The sequence below is a fragment of the Lissotriton vulgaris genome, chromosome 12 (genome assembly GCF_964263255.1).
Source record: "Lissotriton vulgaris chromosome 12, aLisVul1.2, whole genome shotgun sequence".
Lineage (NCBI taxonomy): Eukaryota > Metazoa > Chordata > Amphibia > Caudata > Salamandridae > Lissotriton > Lissotriton vulgaris.
The window spans coordinates 512,199,233-512,224,667 of record NC_141700.1 but is presented as its reverse complement, the minus strand read 5'-3'; the positions used below and the strand labels follow the sequence as shown (position 1 = coordinate 512,224,667).

Sequence of the window (25,435 nt, the reverse complement as noted above, 5' to 3'; positions counted from 1 at the left end):
CCTGCAGTCGCAGGCTCCCAGACGTTCATTTCGTCGCTCATCCTATCAAGGTGCCACCAGGGGAAATACTTCAGACACAGCTTCTACCTCGTACAAAGCCCCTACACAGTCTACCTACAGTAAAGGCTACCAAAGGGGTGGGTACAGGGATAACAATAACAAAGGCAGAGGCAAAAATAACAACTCATGCTTTGCCTCTACCCCTGCCCAATGACTCCCTTCCCCCGCCCAATTCCACTCCTGTCGGGGGAAGACTCCAACAGTACCTGTCAGCCTGGGCAAACATCACATCAGACAGGTGGGTGCTTCAAATAATTCAATCAGGTTATTGTCTGGAACTAACATCTACCCCCTCCAAACATACCACCCAAGCAGCGTCCAATGTCACAGGAACATTTATCATTGCTCAGACAGGAGGTAATATCCCTCCTGCAGAAAAATGCAATAGAAATAGTTCCAGAGCATCAGAAAAACGAAGGAGTATATTCCCTATATTTCCTAATACCAGAGAAGGATGGATCTCTAAGACCCACCCTAGACCTCAGACCTTTAAACCTTTACATACAGTCGGATCATTTTCATATGGTCACACTACAACAGGCCCTCCCATTACTGGTATTAAACGACTTACTTGTCACTCTAGATCTCAAGGACGCCTACTTCCATATTCCCATCCACACAGCACACAGAAAATATCTCAGATTTGTGCTAGACGGACAACACTACCAGTTCAAAGTGCTCCCATTCGGAGTCACAACAGCGCCAAGGGTGTTTACCAAATGCCTAGCAGTAGTACCAGCACACCTAAGAAGACAGCACAGCCACGGCTGGACGACTGGCTCATAAAAGCCAGCTCATACAGACAGTGTTTGCAACACACGCAGGCTACTATTCAACTGCTTCACGATTTGGAATTCACAGTAAATTACGTCAAATCGCATCTGCAAACCTCACACATTCAACAGTTTCTCGGCGCTACAATAAACACCCAACTAACACTAGCTTATCCCTCTCCAGCCAGGATAACAAGTGTACAAACTCTCCTAACAAAATTCAAACCACAACACTCGCTACCAGCTCGAGTGTTCATGCAGCTCATAGGAATGATGGCATCTTGCTTATCTGTAGTACCTCACGCAAGACTGCAAATGCGTCCACTTCAAGAGTGCCTAGCACGCCAATGGAACCAGGCTCAAGGTCAATTAACAGACCTAGTGTTGGTAGACGGTCGGACTCATCGTTCTCTGCAATGGTGGAACACCAAAAACCTTTCCAAAGGACGACCGTTTCAAGAGCCAGTTCCTCAAATAGTCATGACAGCGGACGGATCGCTCTCCGGCTGGGGAGCCCATCTACTGCATCACACCATGCAAGGCAGGTGGACACCGCAGCAAAAGTTACTCCACATCAATCATTTGGAGTTGCTAGCTGTGTCTCTAGCTCTAAAAGCATTTCAAACTCAAGTGTCAGGCAAGGCTGTCTTAGTCCGCACAGACAATATGACAGCTATGTACTACATAAACAAACAGGGGGGGCACTCTCTGCAGCTCTCTCAGTTAGCACAGCAGATATGGAGATGGGCTATACCGCTAAAGATCTTCCTATTAGCCCAACACGTCCCAGGAGTACAAAGTACTATCGCAGATCTGCTAAGTCGACAAACACAGCAGATCCACGAGTGGGAACTTCATCCGCAAGTTCTTCATCCATTCTTCCAAATGTGGGGACAACCTCAGCTAGACCTCTTTGCCACCCACGAAAACGCAAAATGCCCATACTTTGCCGCCAGATACCCACACCCATTGTCCAAAGGCAATGCGATATGGATGAACTGATCAAAACTATTTGCATACGCTTTTCCTCCTCTCCCACTAATTCCATTAGTGGTGCGCAAACTACAACAACATTCCCTGACGCTCATTCTAGTCACTCCAACTTGGGCCAGACAACGGTGGTATACCACGCTGCTGCAAATGTCTGTAGTACCACATCAAAGATTAAATCTATCTCCACGCCTATTAACACAGAACCATGGAGAGATCAAACACCCGGACCCAGCTCAGCTCAACCTAGCGATCTGGCCCCTGAGGTCATGAAGTTTGGTTACCTCAACCTTCCTCCAGAATGCATGAACATCATTAAAGAAGCTAGACGTCCCACTACCAGAGCCTGTTATGCTGCTAAATGGAAACGCTTTGTCATATACTGCCAAAACAACCAAATAGATCCCCTAGACGTGTCTATCCAACACATCATAGGATATCTATTACACCTTCAAAAGTGTAACCTAGCCTATACGTCTATCAGGATTCACCTGGCTGCCATTGCAGCATACTTACAAAATAGACAACATCTATCTCTTTTTAGAGTACCAGCTATTAAAGCTTTCATGGAAGGACTCAAAAGAATAATTCCTCCCAGAACGCTACCAGCACCAGTGTGGAACCTGAACATTGTTCTTACAAGGTTAATGGGTCCTCCCTTCGAACCATTACATAAATGTGAATTGCAATTCCTAACTTGGAAAGTACCTTTCCTGGTAGCAATTACTTCTTTTAGAAGGGTTAGTGAACTACAAGCATTTACCATTTAAGAACCCTTTTTGCAAATGCATCATGACAAAGTGGTTCTTCGTACTAATCCTAAATTCCTTCCTAAAGTCATTTCACCATTCCATCTAAATCAATCTGTTGACCTGCCCGTATTTTTCTCGCAACCCCAAACATTATCTTAATTAGATATAAATCACATGGACATCACTACCTCTTGTAGAGCTCCATCACTTCCCTAATGGCGAAAAACAATCTGGGGATGGAGCCGATGCCCATGCGCAGTATCATCCTAAGGAGGAGTCACCTATCCCGTGACTCCCAAAGACTTTTTTACAACAAAACAAACTGCAAACATCCGGGCCCAACACTAGGTGGCCATCTATACATAGTGTGTAACTCTGCAGCTCTACATGCCAAGAACAGATGCATACAGGTAAGTAGCATTTTCCTTTTATATAAACATTCAATACCAATACCAAAAAGAATACATATATATCGACGTGTTTCGGTGGGTCCTGCTTATTATGCACCACCTTCCTCAGGACTATGTTAAAAACACAACAATTTGTGAATAGAAATTAAAAATACACAATCACTATTACATAAACATATTTTTTGGGGCATATTTCTCCAATATTGTCAACATTGTTTTGGCCAAGTCCCCTTATTTGCTATTTGTGGTACTACTTTCCCCTTTATAATTTAAATCCATTCTAACCAATCAACATCATGATCAATGTACCATCTATATTTATTCATCCTTCTCATTTATGTTTGTGTGTATACATGTATATGTAGATACACACACGTGAAGAGCACTCGCATTAATTATGTTCTTATTATTCTTAATATTTTCATTCATTCTCACTCAATCATTCCTACATTATGACCTATGTACCCTAACAATTTCTTCCGCATCCTTAAAAAAAAGTCTGTAATTCTTCCGTCAATCTGAGGAAGCTGCAATGTATTTTGCACCCCTCTTATATTTCTGAAAGATAAAATAAAAATATTCCACTTGTTTCTGTATTCCTATCTTCCTAAATCCTAAAATCTGTTAAAAATGGTGATCCACTCACCCGGATAAATCCAAGTGAAAGTGAGGAACTTCTCACTATATAGTCAGGTGGACTCGCCGGTGGCGGGTATGCTTTATTCTACTATTTCCACGGTTCAATTACCTGATATAAAAAGGACATTTTTAAGGTTACATGGTGTTCTACGTATTCAAGAGTAATAACAGTTTTTGTCCATTTTGTTAAAGACTCACCAATAAAGAGTCAGTGATAAAGGGACAGAAAATTACTTTAAATGGTATGGATCATAGTTTCAAAAACATGTTCAATTGCAGATCAAAGAATGTAATTTATTTAACCGCATCGCTGCGGCGGTTATTTTCGCGCTGTGCGGCTTTTTTTCAAAAGCCGCGTTAGATGACGAGCTCAGCTCGTCATCCGCACACGCCCCCCGTGGCTGATGACGAGCTGAGCTCGTCATCAGCATCGAAGGGGTTAAATATGTGTCCCTGCGAGAAGGGATATGTAGGTGAAACCGTGAGAGAAATCCGGGTTTGCCTTAATGAGCATAGATCAGCAATACGAACAAATAAATGCAATGCTCTGTTAACTGAACACTGGAGCTTGCATAAACACAAGGTAGATTAATTGTCAAGGTGCATACTCAAAAAGACTGAAATAACTAAAAGAGGCGGCAACCTGGATAAAAAACAAAAGATAAGAGAACAGTTTTTTATGTGTAAATTCAAAACATTCACACAGGGCCTAAACAGTCGTGAAGAATGGGAAAGGCTATATAGGTGAGCAGATATATTGATAACACATTGATTACCCAATAAAATAATCCTTGCATAAGAGATGGAAATCATCAAGTTTAGGGATATATATAGATATATATATATATATATATATACACAGATACATTTTGGATAATAATTGTAATAACTAAATAGGAATGAAACCTAAAGGAGCAGCAAAGTAGCGGACCTAGTAACGTTAGAAATATGACTGTGGGGGTGATACCACAGATGTATTTAACCTTATTATAATAGTAAAGCCATAGAGAGTCAAATGTCTTTATTTAAAAGACTAACTAGCAGCGGAAACCATGAGTGTTATGAAAATGCCTCCATGTTTTAAATTAATTTAAAATTTATTTTTCCTACATCAGATCTAGACTTATAGGGCAATGCGTTAAGAACCTGAGTATAACATTGGCGTACATGCATATAAAAGAATAATGATACGTTTGAAATATAAAACATGAGGGGCACACTGATATCTTTTTGTCCCCAATGGACGCATTAGGACCATTTACCCATTGTAAGATGGCACCCATATACAAGGAGTAGATGAATGGAAAGTATACATGGGGCCTTTAGAATCGATAGGTGCCAAAATGGGAAGGATTGGTCTAGAACCACCGTAAGGGGTTCATTAACTTGAAGAAAATGAAACTGACGAACTGTGTTAAAAATAGGTGGTAGGTTGGTTATCAAGATAATATTCCATAATAGATACTAAAACCCAGAATACGAACATCATGCTTTTAAGGCCTGATACCGTCTTAGGTATGTCAGGCATAGAGCTTTATGAGTAATTAGAAGGGACAGAATATTAAACGTGCATATGAAATATAAATCTAAAGACACGCCAATATCCATCAGCAATACATGGTGTTCCTTGACTTTATAGCCGTTATAAGATGGCTGTCATGGATGACTAGGATTCTTATCATTAGTAAAGAGGGACTACGCTACCAGAAGTAGTTTGTCCAGATTCAAAACGTTTAAAATGGCGCACCAGCTGTGTTTAGAATCCATTTGCCGCATCGTCGGTAGCACCGTGAGGCAGGGCGAGGTATTGACTAAAGGTGAGAAACTTAGAACATCAGATTGAGTGTTTAGCGTAATTGGTGGGCACTGGGATGTGGAAATATAAATGTAAAAGAAAGGATTCCTTAGATGCGATGCCAACGGGTGGGGAGACAGACGGCACCAGGGTCTATCGCGAAGCACTAACAAAATGCGCAAAATGAATGTTATAATAGAATGCGCGAATAGAATGTCACATATCGCGTGGAGTAACTGTTCTAAGAATCTGGGATACATCACCGTAGGGTATGTATTCGCCGCGTTAAGAAGTTGATACTCAGTAAACATACTATGAAACGTAGAACGCGATTAAAATGTGACAAATCGTTTATAATTGTTTAAAAAAAAATTATTTTCTTAATAAATAAACATAAGAAACATATTCTGTATAATTAAATTGAAACACGGTAAATATCTAAATAAATGACAAACATATTAGCGCATTGAAGTCGCGCATAAGAACACATATTGATAAGGGTACAAAGAGCGAAATATTAAATAGTTTTTAAAAACTGTCCATTAATATGGCTGTTAGCTTCAAACCTGAGGAGCTTACAAATAGAGTGAGACCAGAGGGATTAGCGCAATATTAACAGTAAGAGAGACGCTAATTGTACTCTGTAAGAACAGTGCACTATATAAAAGTGCCATTTTGCGCACTCATATAAAAGGCGAGTAAGAATAAAATGAAGGACTAAGGTATGCATTCATAAAGATACATATTTTAATTTTTAGATAAATACTCTGGGAGAATTGAAAATTCCCATCAAGAAAGAAGAGTGATTAAAAAGCCAACCTCGTACCGCAAAGTGAAAACCTTTTCTACCAAGTGAGGAGGGATAAAATAAAAAACTCCTTATTGGTGATTCTTTAACAAAATGGACAAAAATGTTAATTACTCTTGAATACGTAGAACACCATGTAACCTTAAAAATGTCCTTTTTAGGTCGAGCAGACCTTACTCTCAATGCGTGAGCATTGAGAGTGTCTGCTTCAGACCTTTTGTCGCCCATTATTGGGAATGAGGACACCAATCTGTTACGAGCGTTTTTCCTCGCAGTTTTCACCGCGGGAGCGCGCGTCTGACCTGCGCATGCGCAGAGTACCCGCGCATGCGCAGAGTAACTCACAGCCCTTGCTCACACAGACGCAGGCAGGCAGCCCCCACCCCTCTGCATGCACGCACGCACACACAGGCGAGCGCATGCACATACAGTCACACAGACACTCGCTCACACACACACACCCCCCTCCCCCACAGTCACACACACGCACGCACACATACATACAAAGCCCGCCCGCCCCCGCCCGCACTCGCGCACATGCTCCCCCCCCCCCCGCACTCGCGCGCGCGCACATGCTTCCCCCCCCCCCCCAGCAACCCACTCACCGGCTTCCTTCGTGCGGCGGCTCTCCTCAGCTGCAGGGCCCGGCAGCAGGACTCTTCTTCCCTCCTTCGGCACCGGGGCGCAGGGTAGGCTCCTGCCTGCTCCGGTGCTCCAAACACGGCTCCATCCAATCGCGGCTCTTCCGTGGGAGGCGGGGTAGGCTCCCGCCCTCCTACTTCCTGTTTCCTGTTGTCGCGCCGGCCTGCCTGACTTCCTGGTCGCAGGCCGGCAGAGTGACGGCGGTGATTTGCGGTATTTATTTATTTAGTTATTTATGCATTTTTATATAGCGCGGACTTTACCCGAAGGCGGTATTTATTTATTTATTTTTTTGGGACGCTGCGTGCTGTCCCGCACCACCTCCTGCTGCATTTCCTGCTAGTCGGCGCCCGTTGCCATTGACAATTCTTTTGCATGTCCTATGTGAAAGCTGCAGTATTTGTCTTTGGTCAGTATTTGACACTTACCGAACACTGTTTTTACGTCAAGAATCCACTTGATAACATTGCACACGTGTTTTGTATTTTAAATTTGCTTTCTCTAGCTGCATTCCTCGCAAACAGCATGCACGCATTTAAAACTAGTTTTCAAACTATATTTCTTGAGAAATAATATTTTGTAAAAGAACAAGCCCGGTTGATACATGTTTTTTTATTCCCCATCATCAGCGCATCAGACCCGCCCCATCCTGACAGTGCGGAATAAACTGTTGCGTGTCTTATCTTGCACTCTTTCTGCCTGCAGTAATTGTCAGTGAAACTATCAGATTTTTTTCCAGCGTTTCCTTCTTGACGCTACTGAGTCAGAATTGCATTTGGACCTGCGATTGCATTATGTGAAAGTTGTCCTGTAAGTCCCTGTTTAGCCTAGCAGTGTACGTTTGTTTCAAGATGAGTTTGCATGTTATAGAGACAAATGCAATAGGTGTCACGTTTGTGAAAGTTAAAACTATTGGCATTGTAAATGACAAAGCTATTAATTTCGCAATTTTCAAAACCAACACATAAATAAAATATTTGTCATTTACAATACCAATAGCTCAAACTTTCCTAATGCGAGACCTATTGCATTGCAAATGCTTGTTATATTAGGTAATTGAACTGTGGAAATAGTAGAATAAAGCATACACGCCACCGGCGAGTCCACCCGACTATAGAGTGAGAAGTTCCTCACTTTCACTTGGATTTATCTGGGTGAGTGGATACCCATTTTTAACGGATTTTAGGATTTAGCACGATAGGAATACAAGAACAGGTGGAATTTTTTTATTTTATCTTTCAGAAACATGAGAGTTGTGCAAAATACATTGCAGCTTCCCCAGATTGACGGAAGAATTGCAACCAATTTTTTTTTAAGGTATGCAGAAAAAATTGTTAGGGGACATAGGTCAGAATGTAGGAATGATTGAGTGAGAATGGATGAGAATATTAAGAATAGTAAGAACATAATTAATGGGGGACGTGGCTTTGGCGCAGATGTGAGCGGCAGCGGTCTCCGGAGCTCCTCCGCAGCCGCCCTTCTTGCTCACTGATCCTGACTTCTGAACCGGGCCCCCGACACCGCATTGTGGGGCGGAAAGCCCGGTGCTTGCATCGAGAAGAGTGCGAGACATTGGTGAGGGCAACAAGCGCACAAAATAAGTCTTTTCCTTTACTCAACGCGGGTCGTGGCGCTGAGCCTCAAAATGGCGGCCATTTGTGGCGAAGGAGCGGCTCTCCCTGGCAATTCACAGTAAGAAGACAGCAGGGTTGGGCAGTTGTTACTGGTTTGCTGGGCTGCCGCGTTTCCCTGACCTTAAAATGGCGACGCCCGCGATGTGACTTGGCGCCATTGCCTCTGTTGTTGGTGAGGATTTCGGATTGGTGGATGGAGCAGAGCGCTGCGCAGAGGTACTAGTGGGGCCCTGGAAACTGCACCAGAGTGCTGCGTCTCCTGAACAGTGGCCCGAGTGGGCGGGGGCGCGCTGAAGAATACCCGGAGACTGAGGTGAGGGGACCACAGTCTAGCCTCCCGGGCTGCAGGGAGTGGAGTTCCCACTTGCTTGCGACGACCCACCTGACTGTGGGCTTCTCATGGTGGCCCTCCACGAATGATCAGACATATGATGAAGTGTACAGTCCTGGGGGCGATTCGAGCAATCACCGAAGCAGCGTGGAAGCAGCTCTGACTTCCTTGGACCCCAGGTGAGATGCGAGGTCCAGGAGCAGCACTTAAATGAGGTACTCCGGGTTGAAGGTGAAGGCGACCGTTGACCGGACTTCCCGGGAGGACTTAACTACAGTGCACTGCGAGGACTACAGGTCTGGCACGACCCAGGGAGCATTGGCGGACACACCGCAGCCCATACTGAACCTGACCCAAGCTGCGGCTCTGTGCGACGAGGCTGCGGTAGGGACTGATGCTGTAGGTGGCTTTGGAGTGCGGGCAGCTTATTCGGAGTCTGCGGCATGCGCTGGGTTGCTGCGCGGCGTAATTCCTGGCCACGAGGTGCTTGGGGCACACTGTCTTCTGGCAGACTTCGACCCCGGGATTCACTGAGCAGGGGTCTGGCGTGCAGTGCGCCCCGCTGACAGGGAGAGACCCCTTGCTCCTTGGAGTGGCCCGTGCAGCCCTGCCAGGGCAAGAGGAGGGACATCGAACCCCTGCCCGAGGGGGGGTGAGCATATAGTCTCCGCTGTTCTTGCTGTCTATGGTTGCCTGAGGATATCAAGATGGGCAGAGTGACCAAGAGAAAGGGGTTCGAGGTACTGCAGGTAGAGGAGAAGGATCATAAAAGACATCGTGGTCCACACTAGACCACGGGAAAACCAGGTTGCGAGACAGAATCCGACCAGTGTACAGGGCCACTTCCCATGCGGAGATTGCAGCTGCTGCCACCAGACTCAGAAAAGCAAAAACCTCACCTTCAGGAATGGCACGACATGGGTACAGCGCCAGTTCTCGAACTGTAACACGAAAAATGTGGTGTACTTGATAAACTGCCCATGTGGACTGGAATATGTAGGCATGACCACCCGACCCGTCAAAATAAGGATAGGTGAACATAAATCAAACATACGTTGTAAGAAATCAACAACTAAAATGGCATCTCATTTCCTGTCACAACAGCACTGCATCAATGATCTCCGCTGGACTGTCATTGAGCGACTATCTACGGAAACAGGCCTGTTCCACCTGGGAACCCATATCACGGGACTAAACGATGACATACCGTGGAGCCAAATCACTTGACTACTACGGCTGGTATCTGTCCACTAGGACCAGCGCCACAAACAACATCTTTGAACATGCGCTGCCTTCAACCGGCCAACACGCATGCGCATAGACACTAATGGGAAACAACTCATACGCATGCACACATGACACACGGTCGGATAAACAGCGGCGCTCCCCGTTTTTGTCTTCTATTCAGCGCCGGACTCAATAAACAGCCCATGATTGGCTATGGAGCGGAAAGGCCATTTATGGGCATTCCGGTAATGAACAAATAACAATGGGTCACATGTCAAAGGTGATTAGATCACATGTATAGAGGCCGAAACAAGTATTCTTCATACATGGTCCCTGTGACTTCCGGCATTTAACCAATGGGAACACACCCAGTCTCCCTTTATATACCACCGAACACGTCCGCATTTCATTCACGGCGGAGCAGCACAGGGTGGTAGAAGGAGGCCAATACAGGCGGATTTCGTGAGTATTCTTTTTAAACAGAATCCAGCCTCCCTAGGTGTATGGAGGAGGTAAGAAGTGAATATAAGTAACAGCACTGAGTCCACCTCTCTATCGTTGTAGATTGTGGATCCACCTACCTACCTTGATGCTCAGGACTTGCTCATGATGCAGTAGACATCAAAGACCACGAGTATGTCCAAAAAACAATGAGTACAAAAAACCTAAGTGTGTCTTATGTGTTGTGTGTCTAGTATGTCTTTTTTCTTTACAGGTTGTTTAAATGTTTGGGGCTCCAGGTGACTGCACCTGTCTGAGCCAATACCATATGGTAACCAAACCTAATGGTTTTTTCTTCTTTTTTCAGGACATGTAAATACATGATCCCAAGAACCGCTGTAGGCACATTGTAGCCAACTTTAAATGAGTGATTTCACTTTTTATTAAAATAATTACCCCCTTTTTCTAGAAATACGTGAGTAGGGTTGGGAGTTGTGCCCCGTCCTGAAGAAGGTACACACGTACCGAAACATGTCGACGCACACCAGAGGTTCTGTCCCTAATTAAGACAAACAAACCTCGTCTTTTCTTTGCACACCTTTTTAATAGCACCAGCTAGGGGTCCGAAATAAAGTTTTTTTCATTTTCCCACTAGCCAGGTACTTTTTAATTTTTTCACCACATTTCCCACTCACATGTAATCCTCTTATCACTCACACTCAACACACACCACACATAGTCTAACTCTGTCAACGCTCCCGCGTAGTCGTAGGTCGCAGCGTGCCGCATCTCTCTAGCGGGGTGCGAAGACCCCGATGATGAAGCATGACACCAAGGGGCCTGTTGGTGTGTGAGGGGTATTTTACACAACACTGAGTGCTCCCCTTCTTTTCACACTGGTAGTAGGATTCTTCTTGTTTATTTATCAGTGCCCGTGGAGTAGGAATCCTACCTTGTACTCTACCTCCCTTCTTTGTTAAAAATAGAGGAGAAGGATCGACATATGGATGAAGAGGAGACTACCCCTGGGGGTGGTGCACCCAGGCAGCTCGGGGACCCTTTCTTGGGTGACATCATGCAGGCCATCATAGCCTCGAGGGAGGTGCTGGAGAAGAGGATGGATGCCATTGGCTCGGATCTTTCCCTGTTAAAGGACGACCATAGGAAACTCAAAGAGCGGGTGGTGACCAACGAGACCACCATGAAAGACATTCCTGATACGATTACCGCCTTGCAAAAGTCACTGAATGAGGTGGTGCATAGGGTTAAAGTGTTGGAAGTGAGGGCAGAGGACAGTGAAGGGCACTCAAGGTGCAACAACCTCCGAATAGTAGGAATCCCGGAGCGAGAGGAGGGAGCAGATGCAGTATAGTTCTTGGAGGCATGGTTGAAAGCGGAGGTGGCACCGGAGGGCCTGTCCCCATTTTACGCGCTGGAGCGGGCACACAGGGTTCCAGCTCGCCTGCCTAAGCCTGGGGCTCCGCCCTGCCCCATGGTGGTGAGACTACTATACTACCGAGACCGCGAGTTCATACTGCAGAGGGCCCGGGAACAACAGAATCTACGAATTGGGAACAGCAAAGTAATGATATTCTCAGACTATACTAGGGAGGTACAGTGCCAGAGAACCTCCTTCTTGGCAGTCAAACGGAAGTTGCGTCAACAACGCCTCCCTTATGCCATGCTGTTCCCGGCTCGGCTACGAGTGACTGCCGAAGAGGACACACACTTTTTTCTCACACCGCAGGCCGCCTGGGACTGGTTGGAAGCCCGGGGGGACCCGGTGCGTGCTCGCCACAGGCGACCTCCTCTCGAGGACAGCTGTCCACCGCACCGCCCACACAGAGGTCTGTCTCTCCCACGGATTGGCGCCAGGAGCGTGACAGGGCAGCTTTAGCGGTGGCTGCCATCAGCCAGAGAGCTCTTAGTGCAACCAGCAACAACTCGGAGCACGTGAAGAGTGGAGCGGAGGAGCGGAGAGCCCAAGTTCGAGTAGTGCCCATGGGCTCTCGGATGCAGATCTTCCAGTTGTTACTCCACAAACGGCGGACGGGATGTTTGGGTGATGGGGCAGCAGGGGCGGCGCAACAAGGTTGGTAAGGTGTCTGCTCTGACTGTTGGACCTCGAGACTCCTTTGTCATGTGGTGGTGGGCTGCAGGGACTCTCCGCAAGGTCCATGGGGGGCCTGGGTGGATGTATTAGATCGAAGGGGGGGTCGGGGTTCTGGGGACATCGTGGTAGAATCTTGAGCAGCCTTATCTTGATAGATCTTTGTATGCACATTTCCATAGTTTGGATGGGGTTGCCTCGTTGGGTGCCTGTCCTGGGGAGGGGGAGTTGGGGATGTTTTACCTGTTGTTTTTTTTAAGGGGAACCAGGTGTGTCACGTGGGTGGGAGTTGTGGGACATCCTCAATGCCACTACATGCAATGGGACCCGTATTAGACTACGCATGTCTCACATGGAATGTACAGGGCATGCATACTATGATTAGGCGCCACAAGATACATTCATTTCTGACCAGTAGGGGCATACACATTGCATTCCTTAAGGAAACCCACCTCCTGGCGAAAGAGGGGAAAGCACTACAGCGCCGCTGGAGGGTCAGGTTTATTACACTACATACTCTGCATATGCAAGGGGGGTTCTGATTTGGAAAAGGGCTGGAGTTCCATTCCAATGCACAACATAATTGATTCACCCAGAGGGCAGATATGTGGTAGTACAGGGGAAATTAGATGGTAGGGACCTTACTCTGAGTGTGTATATATGCGCCTAATGCGGACCAACCTGCCTTCTTCTCCCTACTATCACGCAAACTAGCGACCGCCCTCACAGGACCACTATTACTAGGGGGTGATTTTAATTGTATCGCGGATGTTGCCTTGTATCGCTCCCACCCCCTTCTCCCGAATGCGCCGGCGCATAAGCTAGCAGGGGTGCGTAATACCTGGCAACAGACATGGGAATTAGTTGACACCTGGCGGGCCCAACACCTATTGACCAGAGATTACTCCTTCTTCTCTGCCCTACATGAATTGCAAGTCCGCCTCGACGCCTTCTTGTGCTCCCAGGACGTTCACGGGGAGATTTGCAGTAGTGTATACCTCACTAGGACGATTTCTGACCATAATCTGTTGTTGGCCCAGTTGGGATGGTCGCGAGTACGCCCCAAAATCCCCACCTGGAGATTGCGGCCGGAAGCACTTGATGATCAGGTTTTCCGCACCACCGTTGCAGTGGCTATTACTGAATACTTCCAGTTTAATGAGGGAACGGCTGGGGCGGTGACCGTGGAGTGGGACGCCTGTAAGACGGTCATTAGGGGAGATGCATTTCTGCTGTGGCTGGGACCAGAAAGGTCCTCCTGCAAGACATCCAAAGGGATGATGAGCGCTTCCGCACCCTGGAGAGGGAACGCCCTGAAAATTCGACCAAGCAGGGTGAACTGTTAGAAGCCAGAGAAGCAGTGGCAGCTAATGTAGAGCGCCTGCGGTGCTTTGATTATAAAAAATATGTCACAAGGGCGCATTCAGAGCGGGATAAGTCGAGGGCCATCCTAGCCTGGTTGGCCAATCCGGCTCGTCGCGGCTCAGTCATACTGGAGCTGAGGGATCAGATGGGGATAGCCCCTTTGATCAGCAGGGGATAAATGATCTGTTTTTTGATTACTACACTGAGCATTATCGCAGCCGAGTGGTCCCCTCTGAGGAAGAACTGCAGGAATTTACGGAGGGTGCTGCCCTGTCGAAGTTAGATGCTGCGGCGGAACATCGACGTGCGGGAGATGCGAGTAGCTATCAAAAGTATGGCCCGTAATAAAATCTGGGCTCGGATGGCCTCCCAGTGGAATTTTATCTCACTTACATTGATCTCCTTGCTCCCCACCTCATGCGCATATGTAATGAGGCTAGAAGAATAGGTAGATTGCCAGATTCCACTAGGGAGGCGATCATTATTCCCTTACTAAAGCCAGGCAAACAACCTTGGGACAGAACGGCTTACCACCCGCTATCCATGCTCAACCTTGATTACAAAATCCTGAGCAGGATACTGGCCACTCGACTGCTTCCCCACATGCCTACCCTCATCCGGGCCGACCAATCTGGGTTCATCCCAGCTCGCAACACAGCGCTTAATATACGAAGGCTCCTACATATCTTGGAGGCTGATTCCTATGATGTGGACACCGCCGCAATATTTGCTATTGATATAGAAAAAGCCTTCGACAGCTTAGAGTGGGAGTACCTATTCCATGTGTGCGACAAATGGGCCTCGGCCCTGATTTTGTGAGGTGGACGGCCCTATTGTATGCAGATTCGACCGCCAGGGTAAAGACGGGAGGGGTGATCTTCGAGGCATGCAGGGTGGGAAGGGGCACGCTACTTAAAATGGTGACTCATCCGCGTCTACTGTACTTTTTCAGGGCCCTGCCGATCTGGATTCCAACAGCCTATTTAACCCTTTCGATGCTCATGACGAGCTCAGCTCGTCATGATGCACGGTTGAGCTGTGCTGATGACGAGCTGAGCTCGTCATGAACAATGGGAAAGCAAAGGATCCAGCACCGGGGGGGAAAACACCTAGCAGCCAAGGTGTTAAAGCGGCTCAGAGAGATGGTCATCTCTTTTCTGTGGGGTAAGGGCAGACGCAGAGTAGCCCTCAACACACTCATGAGACCCCGGGCGGAGGGAGGTTTAGCGGTCCCGGATTATGAAACGTATTATCTAGCAGCCCAGCTCCAATGGCTTACACAATGGGTGGCGAGGGCCACTAGAGAAGAAGGTGGACCCGGAGAGCTGGCGGGTCACCTGGTTGTCCTATCCCGCATAGTATTGCGGCTCCCGCTCGGGACCACACACCTTACCCTGGAATTTGCCGCAGGCCGGAAATGCTGGAACAAATACCTGCGGAGAATGTCTATAGGGACCCCTTACGCCCCTGACATACCGCTGAAGATGTGCAGGGCCCTACCACATGGGGGCACCTGGCAGAAATTGGAGACCTGGGAACAGCAGGGAGTATGGACAATAGGGGACCTTTACGAAGAAGGTGCCCTGATACCTTTTGACGATCTACGAGCCCGTTCTGACCTACTGGATGGTGATTTCCTGCAATACACTGCACTCACGACTGGTAGAAATGTAAGTACATTTTAGTTTTTTTAGTTCCATCCAGTGATCACGACTCCCATGAGTTCTATGTACACTTTGGTATCGTCAGATATTACTTATCCACTGAACATACTTTGAAACCTCAGGGGAATTTTCTCTGTATACAGATGACGTACTGGTTACTTGTGGGATGCTCCCACTGGGTTAGCACATGTTGCGACTGTGATAGAAGAGTTCAGATTTCGGACACATGTCAGGATTACGAGTTAATAGATCTAAATCCTGTGTGTTCCTGATTAGGCCTGAAGATGTAGGTTTACACAATCTAGTGTTGGCAAATAACCCCAAGTGGGATCTATGACATTTCTTTATATGGATATTCAGGTTTAGAACAATGTTAAGGATAACACTGAGTGGACAGGCCAATTAGATCTCTCATAGGCTGTGTCACCTTTTGGAAGAAACTCCCAATCACAATAATGGGCCAGGTGGTGCTACTGAAGATGGTGCTTTTGCCTGCCTTTTGAATAATGTTGTTAATTTGCCCTTTCCAGTACCTGCTACGATCTTAAAATAACTGGATGGACTGTTGACGGCCTTGACCTGGAACTCTGACTAGCATAGGGTATTGCTGCAGGTGCTCAGGCCTCCCTATTTGAAGAGAGAGCTTTCAGTTCTGGACTATGAGCTCTATTAGTTTGTGCTGCAGATGCAATGGGTGGTCCTCACTCTGGCAAAGAAAAGGTCAGTAATAGTGGAGTACAGCATCAATGGTGTCACAGCTTTTGTGTTGGTGTCAAGACGAATGCAGAGAGGTTTCCTTGGTCTGCTTAAGTTTGTTGAGAGTTGCTGGGAGAAATGTCTGCGAAGGAATCTTTCTATTTGCACCTGGAGCTCTGGCTGATCCATTGACTGGTGTACCGGGGAGAGAACTGCTGCAATGGGAAGGTTACAGAGTATGTGAGTAGGGCGAGCTGAATGCCTAGTGTAGGAAGGTGGAATATTATGTGGTACTGCTGGTTATGCTTCACTGTGCAATACTGTCACAAGCTTTAAAGGTGGTCCTTGGATTCACACTAATAAATCCTAAGCTCTGTCCTGACAGAGTGGCAAAGTGCAGTCGAGCTTTACTAGAGGAACACGTGTTAAGCATTTCAGGGTACCAACATGGACGATAAGTAATTGATACGACTTGAGAGAAATCCAGCACCAATTTATAAAAATCGAGTCTATTTTTATCTTAATTTAGACACAAATATTAACAGAATAGCATACATATAAACCGGATTTATAGATTTTAGAAGCAGTATGAAATCAATGCAAAATAATACAGTGAAAATGTAATATTGTTGTCAATGGGAAGAACCACTTGCAGATCGAATTGCACTGAACTCTTGCAGGATTAAGATAATGCAAGTCCCTGGACCAGGCCACGACAGTCCAGTTTTACGTCACCCATGGATCCTGGGTGTAGAGTTGTCCTTGCTGTCCCTGGTGCAGAACAGGAGCCGCTGGAGAGCTGCTTTTACCTCTGAAACTGTGCTGCTGGTGGAAAAGATGCAAAACCACAGCAATGGGTGGTTACCGACGTCAGTCAACGGTCAGATGGAGTTCCCTCCAGGTGCAGTATTGAGTGAAAAGGTTGGTTGCTGGACTGGCGATCAACAAGCCTTGGCAGCAGTAAGTGGAACAAAAATGTACTTCGACGTCCGGAGGTCCTGGGGAACGCTGTAGATAACGCAATAGCTCCCTGTACCTTTGTGGAAGGCAGGACTGCAGTTCCCACAATGCACTAGGCCATCTGAATTTGGGCAATCCCACGGAGGACCCAGTGGCCAGTGATTCTTTGGATCTGGAGCATTGTTTTATCTGTAGTTTGCAGGGTACGTGCCACTAGTCCAAGGAAGTCTTAGGGCGCTTTAGGCTTCCACAGGAGTCCCTCAGTCTGGGGGAAACAAGAGACAGCCTAGGATGAGTCTCGATCAGGCAGTTCCAGGAGAGTTGCCACAGGTGCAGAGTATCTCTCTTTTGCATAATGCAATGCCTATTGTCACAGACACAGTTCTCTTCTTCTGCCCTCTTTGAAGCAGGTTGTTCAGAACTGAGATTCTGGTGTCAGGGGTGTCACTTAAATCCTAGATTTAGGGGAGTTAGGGGTGTGGGAGCAAGTAGCGAATGGGCTGCTACTCCCTACAGCTACTCCACCCTGAGATGATGCCATCGGGATGTGGGTCACCTTTTTTACCCGGAATCCTGTATTGTGCCACTTCTAAAAATGGCAGAACCCTTCTTCCAATGTACTGACTGGGATGCCACCCTGGAGGTGTGTCTAAACTTCTGGGGGTGTACACCTCCAAGTACTAATTTCCGGCCTGCCTGGGTGCAAATGTGCATAGGGAAGGTGGAAGGCTGTTTCCTCCTCTGGTAGTCAGCCCTGAGGCATAACAGAGGCAGTGCAGCCTTTGAATCTCAATGCCTTGACGTGCCACTTCACTAACCTGCCTAGGAGGGAGGAGATGTGACCTTCTTCGTACCCAGGCCTTTGTTCCTGACTCCTGGGAGTGTTCACACTGCCTGGTAGGAGGTCAGAATCCTGTCTTGGCACCAGCAAGCACGGGCTTGCCAGCCATAGCACAGAGAAGTTGGGGCAACCAGGTGGCCAGGGTCTAAGGTAGTCACTTGGGTGCATGCCACATTACCCTTGACACAAGAGTCATGTCAGGGGTGAGAAGGCAAGTTGTTTGATATCAAACATGACACATTTAGGCTGTACCATAAATGAGATGCCAGCCTCTGGTTTGCCCTTGTGCCAGCCCATCTTTTCTTATCACCGTCTATCACTTATAGTGTCCTTTAATGGTAAAGGGTACTTTAGGGTCATATAAGCTTGCACTTACATGTCCACACCTCTGATATAATACATCCTGGGCTTTAGGAGGCCTTCCTTATGGGTGACTGGCATATATCAAAGACAGTGAATTGACTTTGCCACACATGGTGAGGGTCGAGTTTGTAAAAAAGTCGAGTTTGAGCAGATTGCACTGCTCCTGTAGTCTGCAACGGCAGGCCTGCTGTCAGTAGTTTATTTTGGTGACAAAAATAGTGCTGCAAGCCCTGGGGATCCCTTTACCACCCATGCCCTGGCTACCACGGTACCATATACTAGGGACTTATTAGGGAGTAAAGTCCTTGTCAGTTGGTGTTGCCAATTTACACATAATAGTTTTAGGGAGAGAGCACTGGCACTGGAACCTGGTTAACAGGTTTCAGTGCACTGTCAGAGTCGAAAACCAGCATCTAGCAGTTCAAATGGGGGCAAACGTTGGGGGCATCAGGAAAAAGGGCCTGTTTTCTTACACCTAGGGAAAAATAGATCTTTTAAGAACTGGGGCAAGGCCATGGTGCAACAGTGGGATAATTCCTATCCTATGTCATGCTGGTTGGATCTATCCATTCTCTATGTGGGGAGATATTACCCTAGAGCCACCCTAATTTCTGGTCCTAAAATTGCCACTTACGATGTGGGCAAGGAAGAAAGTGGTGATCATCCTGTAAAAGGTAATTGTAATCGAATATAAGAAAATTAACCTCATGGACCTTAAAGAGAGATGTTCACAGGATAGGCGATAATGCGGGCTTCCAGAAACATCCCAAATGTAACAGTTACATTTTTTGCATAGTAAATGACTGGCGCCCAAGCTTCTGTCTAGTATATACCTTACAGTACCATCCAACTGTACTAGATGCGGAGAGCAAAAGGCGGATTTCTGTCTTACGGTATGCGGTGCCCATTGCTTTCACGATATTGGGAGAAAAGTACAAATGTGCTTGAGTTAATGCTGATTAGGACTGCTGTCATGAGTCCCAAAGAGTGTCTGATAGATTTAAAGCCCGTCACAAAAAGAACAACATGGGTAACATGTATCATGATTTGGGTTTGGTGATAGGGAAAAGGTGCACAACAGACCCCTGCAATTCCTGTGTAGATCAAAGGTTTTAGCAATGGGTCAAAAGTACAGCATTTGGGTTCATATGGCAGGGGTAGTCTGCCTCCAAGCGCCTCAGGGGGAATAGGGCGACTATAAGGATATGGGAGTGGGAGGAGTAAGTGCTCTCATTTATTAATATTACAAATGTCGATAGGCTGCCTGGAAATAAGAAGGGACTATTGACCTGGGATTGTTATGAGACCTCATAAATTGCAGATCACCTTCGTTGTAGTTACTCTTGAAATGCCACCTCCCCTGCGTGCCCTACAGAGCCCACACAAATTTACCAAGACAGGACAATCAATTTCTGAGATGAAAGAGTATGTTAGTATGTGAGACAGCAAACCTACAGCCCCTTGAAATTAATATGGGGTTCTTTCTCTGCGAGGACGGCCTATATGGCATACCTCAGAACCAGAATAGATAGGCACGCCAGAAACATTGACTGCACTATATCACATGACACAGTATTCCACACTTATGCGATGTATGATATGCAACTACTGGCAAAAATGATAATGTAATGTCCATGTTTCATTAAAAACGAATAACATGCCCTCACACTTCCATTAATCATACTATGCACTTTGCTTGTGGCGTACTAGCTTTCTACCTCTCTAGATCTGAATGCCCTTTTTCTGGGAGACGGATACATCCACATGCCAAGGCTCAATGAGACCGACATGTAAGGACAAGGCCTTACCCGTCTCTCCCATGTAGGGTCTTAAAGTGTCAGTGTACCGGCATTTCATCCCTTTCAGTCAAAATAGGTCCTGTTGTCTTGTGGGCCTCTCCTCATGATGGAAGGAGCTTGGAGCCTGCAGCTTCAGCTAAAGCGAGGCTGTGTTTGCTTATAGTATGCTCTGGTCCCACCCGAGGTGCTTATACTGCGCTTATAGTTAATGTTTTTGCAGTATTTGTATGTTTCAATGTTCTGATATTTCATTAGTATATGCATAGTGCACATCTGCCATTGGATTGTGGCCCAGATATGTTCAGGGGCCCCATTCGTTGAAATAAATGGGCCCCTTTATCTTCAGCTGGCCCTGGGGACTTAAGCATGGAAGGAGATGTACCAAGTTCCAAATCTAGTGAAAGTGAATCACACAACCTTTGACCCCCAATGGTATCACATCATTCATCTATTGTCCCAGACGTGGCTTAGGCCTTCAAGAGATTCCTATTTGCTGCTAAAGGGCAATGAAAGGGCACACCGAGACAACCACAGAAAGGCAACAAGGATCTTCAAGCCCTGTTTCTTTTCTGTTCCTGCTGCTACATTCACGAGCCATGTGATTAGAGGTAGCAGGAGCAGGTGTTAGTAAAGGACAAGAGGTAGCACTGCCCCCACTGGCTATCCCTCTTTGATGTCCTTTGAGGTAGGGCTTTATCTAGAGTTGGGTTGCGAGGGGGGAGCCACAGATCGATGAAGGAAGCAGTGAGTCCTCAGTTGGAGAACTCTCTGGTGACAGGATCTCTGCTTATATCCTGCTGATTCCACTGCACGATTGGAGGATTTACAACGCGCTGCACACATTCGAGGATTTTCCATTAACTCCATATTCTAAATCAAAGCCATCAGCTTTGCCTTGTGGATACTGTTCAACAGACCAATGATCATGAAAATAGTTGGGTCATATTCTACAGATAGGTGATGTCACACGGCCAATGGTAAGGTTCATCACATAAAGCAAACTATTTTTGAAGCCCTTAAGTGTATTTCAGAACCAGATAGAACACTGACACAATAAATAGAGATATGTGTGAAAAACAACGGTTAAACTGTAGGGCTTTCATTAATAATGTCCTTTATAATAATGTTTCTGAATAAAGTGTGCTTTTTGTTTAAGTCAAAAAAGAGCAAGGTTTCTCGTTAAAGGGTACTGCAGATTTTTACAATGTAATAAGGTAAATATGTTGGGGGGCTTTTAAAGAGAGGTAGGAGACTTTACTGCATAATTCTGAGGGGAGGGCTTGGCTACAAATTGATCCCTGTGATCTATCACAATACGAAGATGCTTCACTATTGGCAAAATCAACCCATGACTCCATTTTGAAGAGCAGAATTTGGCTCTCAGGGGCACGCGCCCACAGATGGACGCCAAGGAGCTTCTCATTCGCAGTCCTTGACAATACAAGAGGGAGCAACGTATGTCAGATGACAAAAGCACAATGTTGGACACTGTAAAACCAAGGCTGGCACCATGCCCACCACTGTAGGAAACACTCCACTTGCCTTTCTGGAATGCGGCCACACTGTCCTTGTGCTGGCAGGTCAGGACAAGGACTGTCCACTCTACTCGGGGGGGTGCCATGGAGGCACACGGGAACTTCGGGGGCTCAGCGATGATCCTAGAAGAGAAGAAAAAGCCTCTTACTGATACGGCTTACAGCTCTCATTTAAGGAAAGGCCTGGGCTGATCTTTCCATCACAAGGACACTTGTGTTAAACTTTAGGAAAAGAGCATCATTCCATTAGGGAAAATAGTTTCCCATCATGCATACGTCATATTAATTCAATGTCCATGACTTGAGCTTTCATTCCTTATGCTCTCCAATAACAAGTAGTAAGTTTCAATGGGGTACACCCTAAGAAACCTCTGACCTGGGTCAGTGAAGTTAGTTACAATAGCAATGGTCAGAGTCTATCGATTCATTAAAACAATAAATGTTGAACAAGCAATTAATCAAGTCTAGAACAAAGTGATGTAGTATGCCCAAGTGTGCTGATATTATTTAATCATTAGTTCAGCACAATGTTTTAACAGGTACCTGGTTCAATTCAACAGGTATCTAGATACAAGGAGTATCATTGTATACAGACAAAAAGAAATATAATTATTCAATTACGTCATTGAATCATAAATGCATCAATGGACATTCGTCTCATAAGAATATACCATTTAGGAGCTTCATATAAAGAAACAAGACAAACGTTGTACACCAATTATTTACATGAATGTCGCGCTCAAAGTGATAGAAATGGGAAAAGTTAGGTAGGATAGGTGTGATGGGGAACAGGTGAGGACTGGGTAAAGGTGGTTGTGACTAGAAACAATCACAGTGGGATAAAAATAAACCCTTTACAGTCTGTATTTAGATCTGAAGTTCCAATATACACATATACATAGGAGTCGTGTTACTCTGTTGGTTAATCCTATGATTGGCGAGCGATTGTGATCAAGTCTACGTTTCGACCCCCTGGTTAAAGGGTAGGTTTGATCCTCGTATCGGGGTCTTCATCAGGACAGGGAAAAACAGGAGCGCCTATGAATGATAATTTCAAATGAGTGTATCATGTTTTAAGGAGGCTAAAAGGCACACTAAGGGAACATGTAAAAAGTGAGAAATAGCTTACTTTAGTGGGGGCCCTTACGTGGCCATCGCGGTAGGACCTTCAAGGGTTCCTTTCATTTGGAGTAGTTATCCCGCCTTCATCTGAAAGGGGATTGTTGAATTACTGATACAAATAATTAAGGGCGTGGAAAACACATTAGTTATCTAAAGATCCTAGGGGGGTACTTACTGGGAAGGGGGGCCTTCCTTCCAATGGGTTGATTCTCTGTTCCAGTTAAATCAGCGTAAGTGCGGTCATAATTCACGCACCTCAAGTGGTTCTGGAAAAGGAGGAATATAACAAAGCCAGATGTTAATGGCAGTTGCCTGGACATATGGGAGACATTGTTATCTTAGTTTTTAACAAATAAACGTAGAGAAACGTTCTATTTTTCAAAAATGAAGAAATGGCGCTGAAATGTAGCGCTAGGTTGGCCGCCTAAAAAGGCGAGCTGGCATCCAGCATTGTGCACATGGGAGACATTTTAGGCAAAGGAACGCAGAGATACGTTCTTAGCTAAAAAATGGGGCATCTTCATTATGGATAGGCGCTAGGATGTAGCGCTGGGTATAACCGCTAAAGAATAGCTGGCATATCACATAATGCATAGAAATCTTTCACAGCGCAGCGCGCGTTAGATGTTAATACCCGCTAGGGCCGCGGAGGGGGTGGGTTAGTCAGTACAGGACTGATTAGAAGGCTCACCGTTATGTATGACAGCAGACGCTGTCTACACGGTCCGTCGTACTCGCTTGCCGGCTGGGTCTGCGCCGTGAGGTGCAGCCGCCGGATACTTCCCGGAGGCTCGGCTGCTCCTGGCCAATCGGAGCATCGGGTTGTTAAGGGAACGTGGCAAAAGTCCCTCTATGAGGAGTATATGTTAGGGACCATTTTGGGGTCTCATTGTGTTGTGCTTGAAAGGGCGGCACAGTGTCTGAAATGACTAATGAAGTTTATATGCGAGTAAAACCCGATCATTTGGTCAGTCTATCCGGATTGCGTTAAAACAGAGCAAAAATTCACACCTGGTAAGACTGTTTGCAAAATAATGTTGACATTACTATGTTAGTTGTATTCAGGTGAGGATAAAACCATACAGTGACACATATTCGTGCTATTTACAAGATGCTGATACAGGTACCACATATCATCTAATTAGAAGCCTACAGTTAGACAATTAAGTGAATACTGTTGTCATATGTTTTAACGTAAGAGCAATCATGCATAATCCATAACAGATAATATTAACCTCTATGAAAAGAGACTGGATTATACCTTAAACCTACCTACACATGGAAATCAAGCATCCTAGACAGCAGCTAAAGTCCATAATACTGCATATATAGTGGCTATTGGCTGAGTAATGCCATTTGGGAAAAAGTTGCATCCTGTTCATTCAAACCATTTTGGACGGAGTCAAACGACTGCATCCACTTGCATTCACGTACATTCATAATTGAGTCTAAGTCTCCACCCCGAGAACCAAGTGTAATCTTCTCAATGACCACCCATTGGAGAGATTCAGGTGTATGTGACTTAGTCATAAAATGTTCAACTAAAGGTGCTCCTGTGGTTTGACACCTTATCCTGCTGCAGTGTTGCAGTATCCGGTTCTTTACCCTTTGCTTGGTCTGGCCTATGTATATGTGCCCACATGGGCAGAATATGGCATAAATCACTCCCTGGCTGTTGCAGTTGGTTAGTGTCTTCAGATGGATAGTCAGATTGTTATGTGTGACTGTCTTAGTCTCTATACACATCGCACAGGCTTTGCATTTGGTGCATTTATAATTGCCCACTGTGGTAGGCAGATTCCACATGGTTTGTATACTTGGTGCTGGAGGGGTGTGGAGTAGTGAGCGGACAACATAGTCTCTAACGCTTTTAGCTCTCTTGAATGCATGCATCGGTGGATTGGGTGTTTCTATTGTCTCTGCTATGATGTGCCAATGTTTGTTAATTGCCTTGCGGATCTCATTGCTTTTGCTGCAGTATGTGGTTACACAGATCATCCTATCTTCAGGCAATGTGCGTTCTTTTGGTATTAGTAAGGTTGTTCTGTCACTGAACCTAGCTCTCTTACGGGCTCTCTTGACCAATCTCTTGGGATATCCTCTGTCAATTAATCGTGAGATAAGGTCATCAGACTCAGCAAAGTAGTCGTCTTTCATGGTGCAGTTCCTCCGGATCCGGAGGAACTGGCCGAAGGGAAGATTATCTCTTAGGACCCTGGTATGGTGGCTTGAGTATCTTAACAATGTATTGCGTTCAGACTGTTTCCTGTACAATGTGGTGTAAAGTAGTCCTTCATGTTCCTTGATGGTAATGTCCAAAAAATCAATTGAGTGGTTGCTGCTACTACTGGTGAACTGGATATCTTTGGATTGGGTATTCAACCATTGGATAAATTCTTCAAGGTCCTCCTTCTGTCCATTCCAAATCATCAGGATATCGTCGTTGTATCTACGATATTCCGTGATTTTGTTGGCAAA

General features: G+C 46.0%; 1 protein-coding gene across 1 annotated transcript in view; it reads right to left on the bottom strand.

Moving 5' to 3' along the window:
* The window catches only part of FCSK (fucose kinase), a 1,017,185-nt gene that overhangs the window by 754,995 nt on the left and 236,755 nt on the right, over positions 1-25,435 (bottom strand). The window contains exon 2 of the mRNA XM_086945277.1: positions 21,843-21,958. Within this exon, the coding sequence (XP_086801403.1) occupies positions 21,843-21,921 (79 nt within the window). The 5' untranslated portion in view covers positions 21,922-21,958. The remainder of the gene's footprint in view (positions 1-21,842; positions 21,959-25,435) is intronic.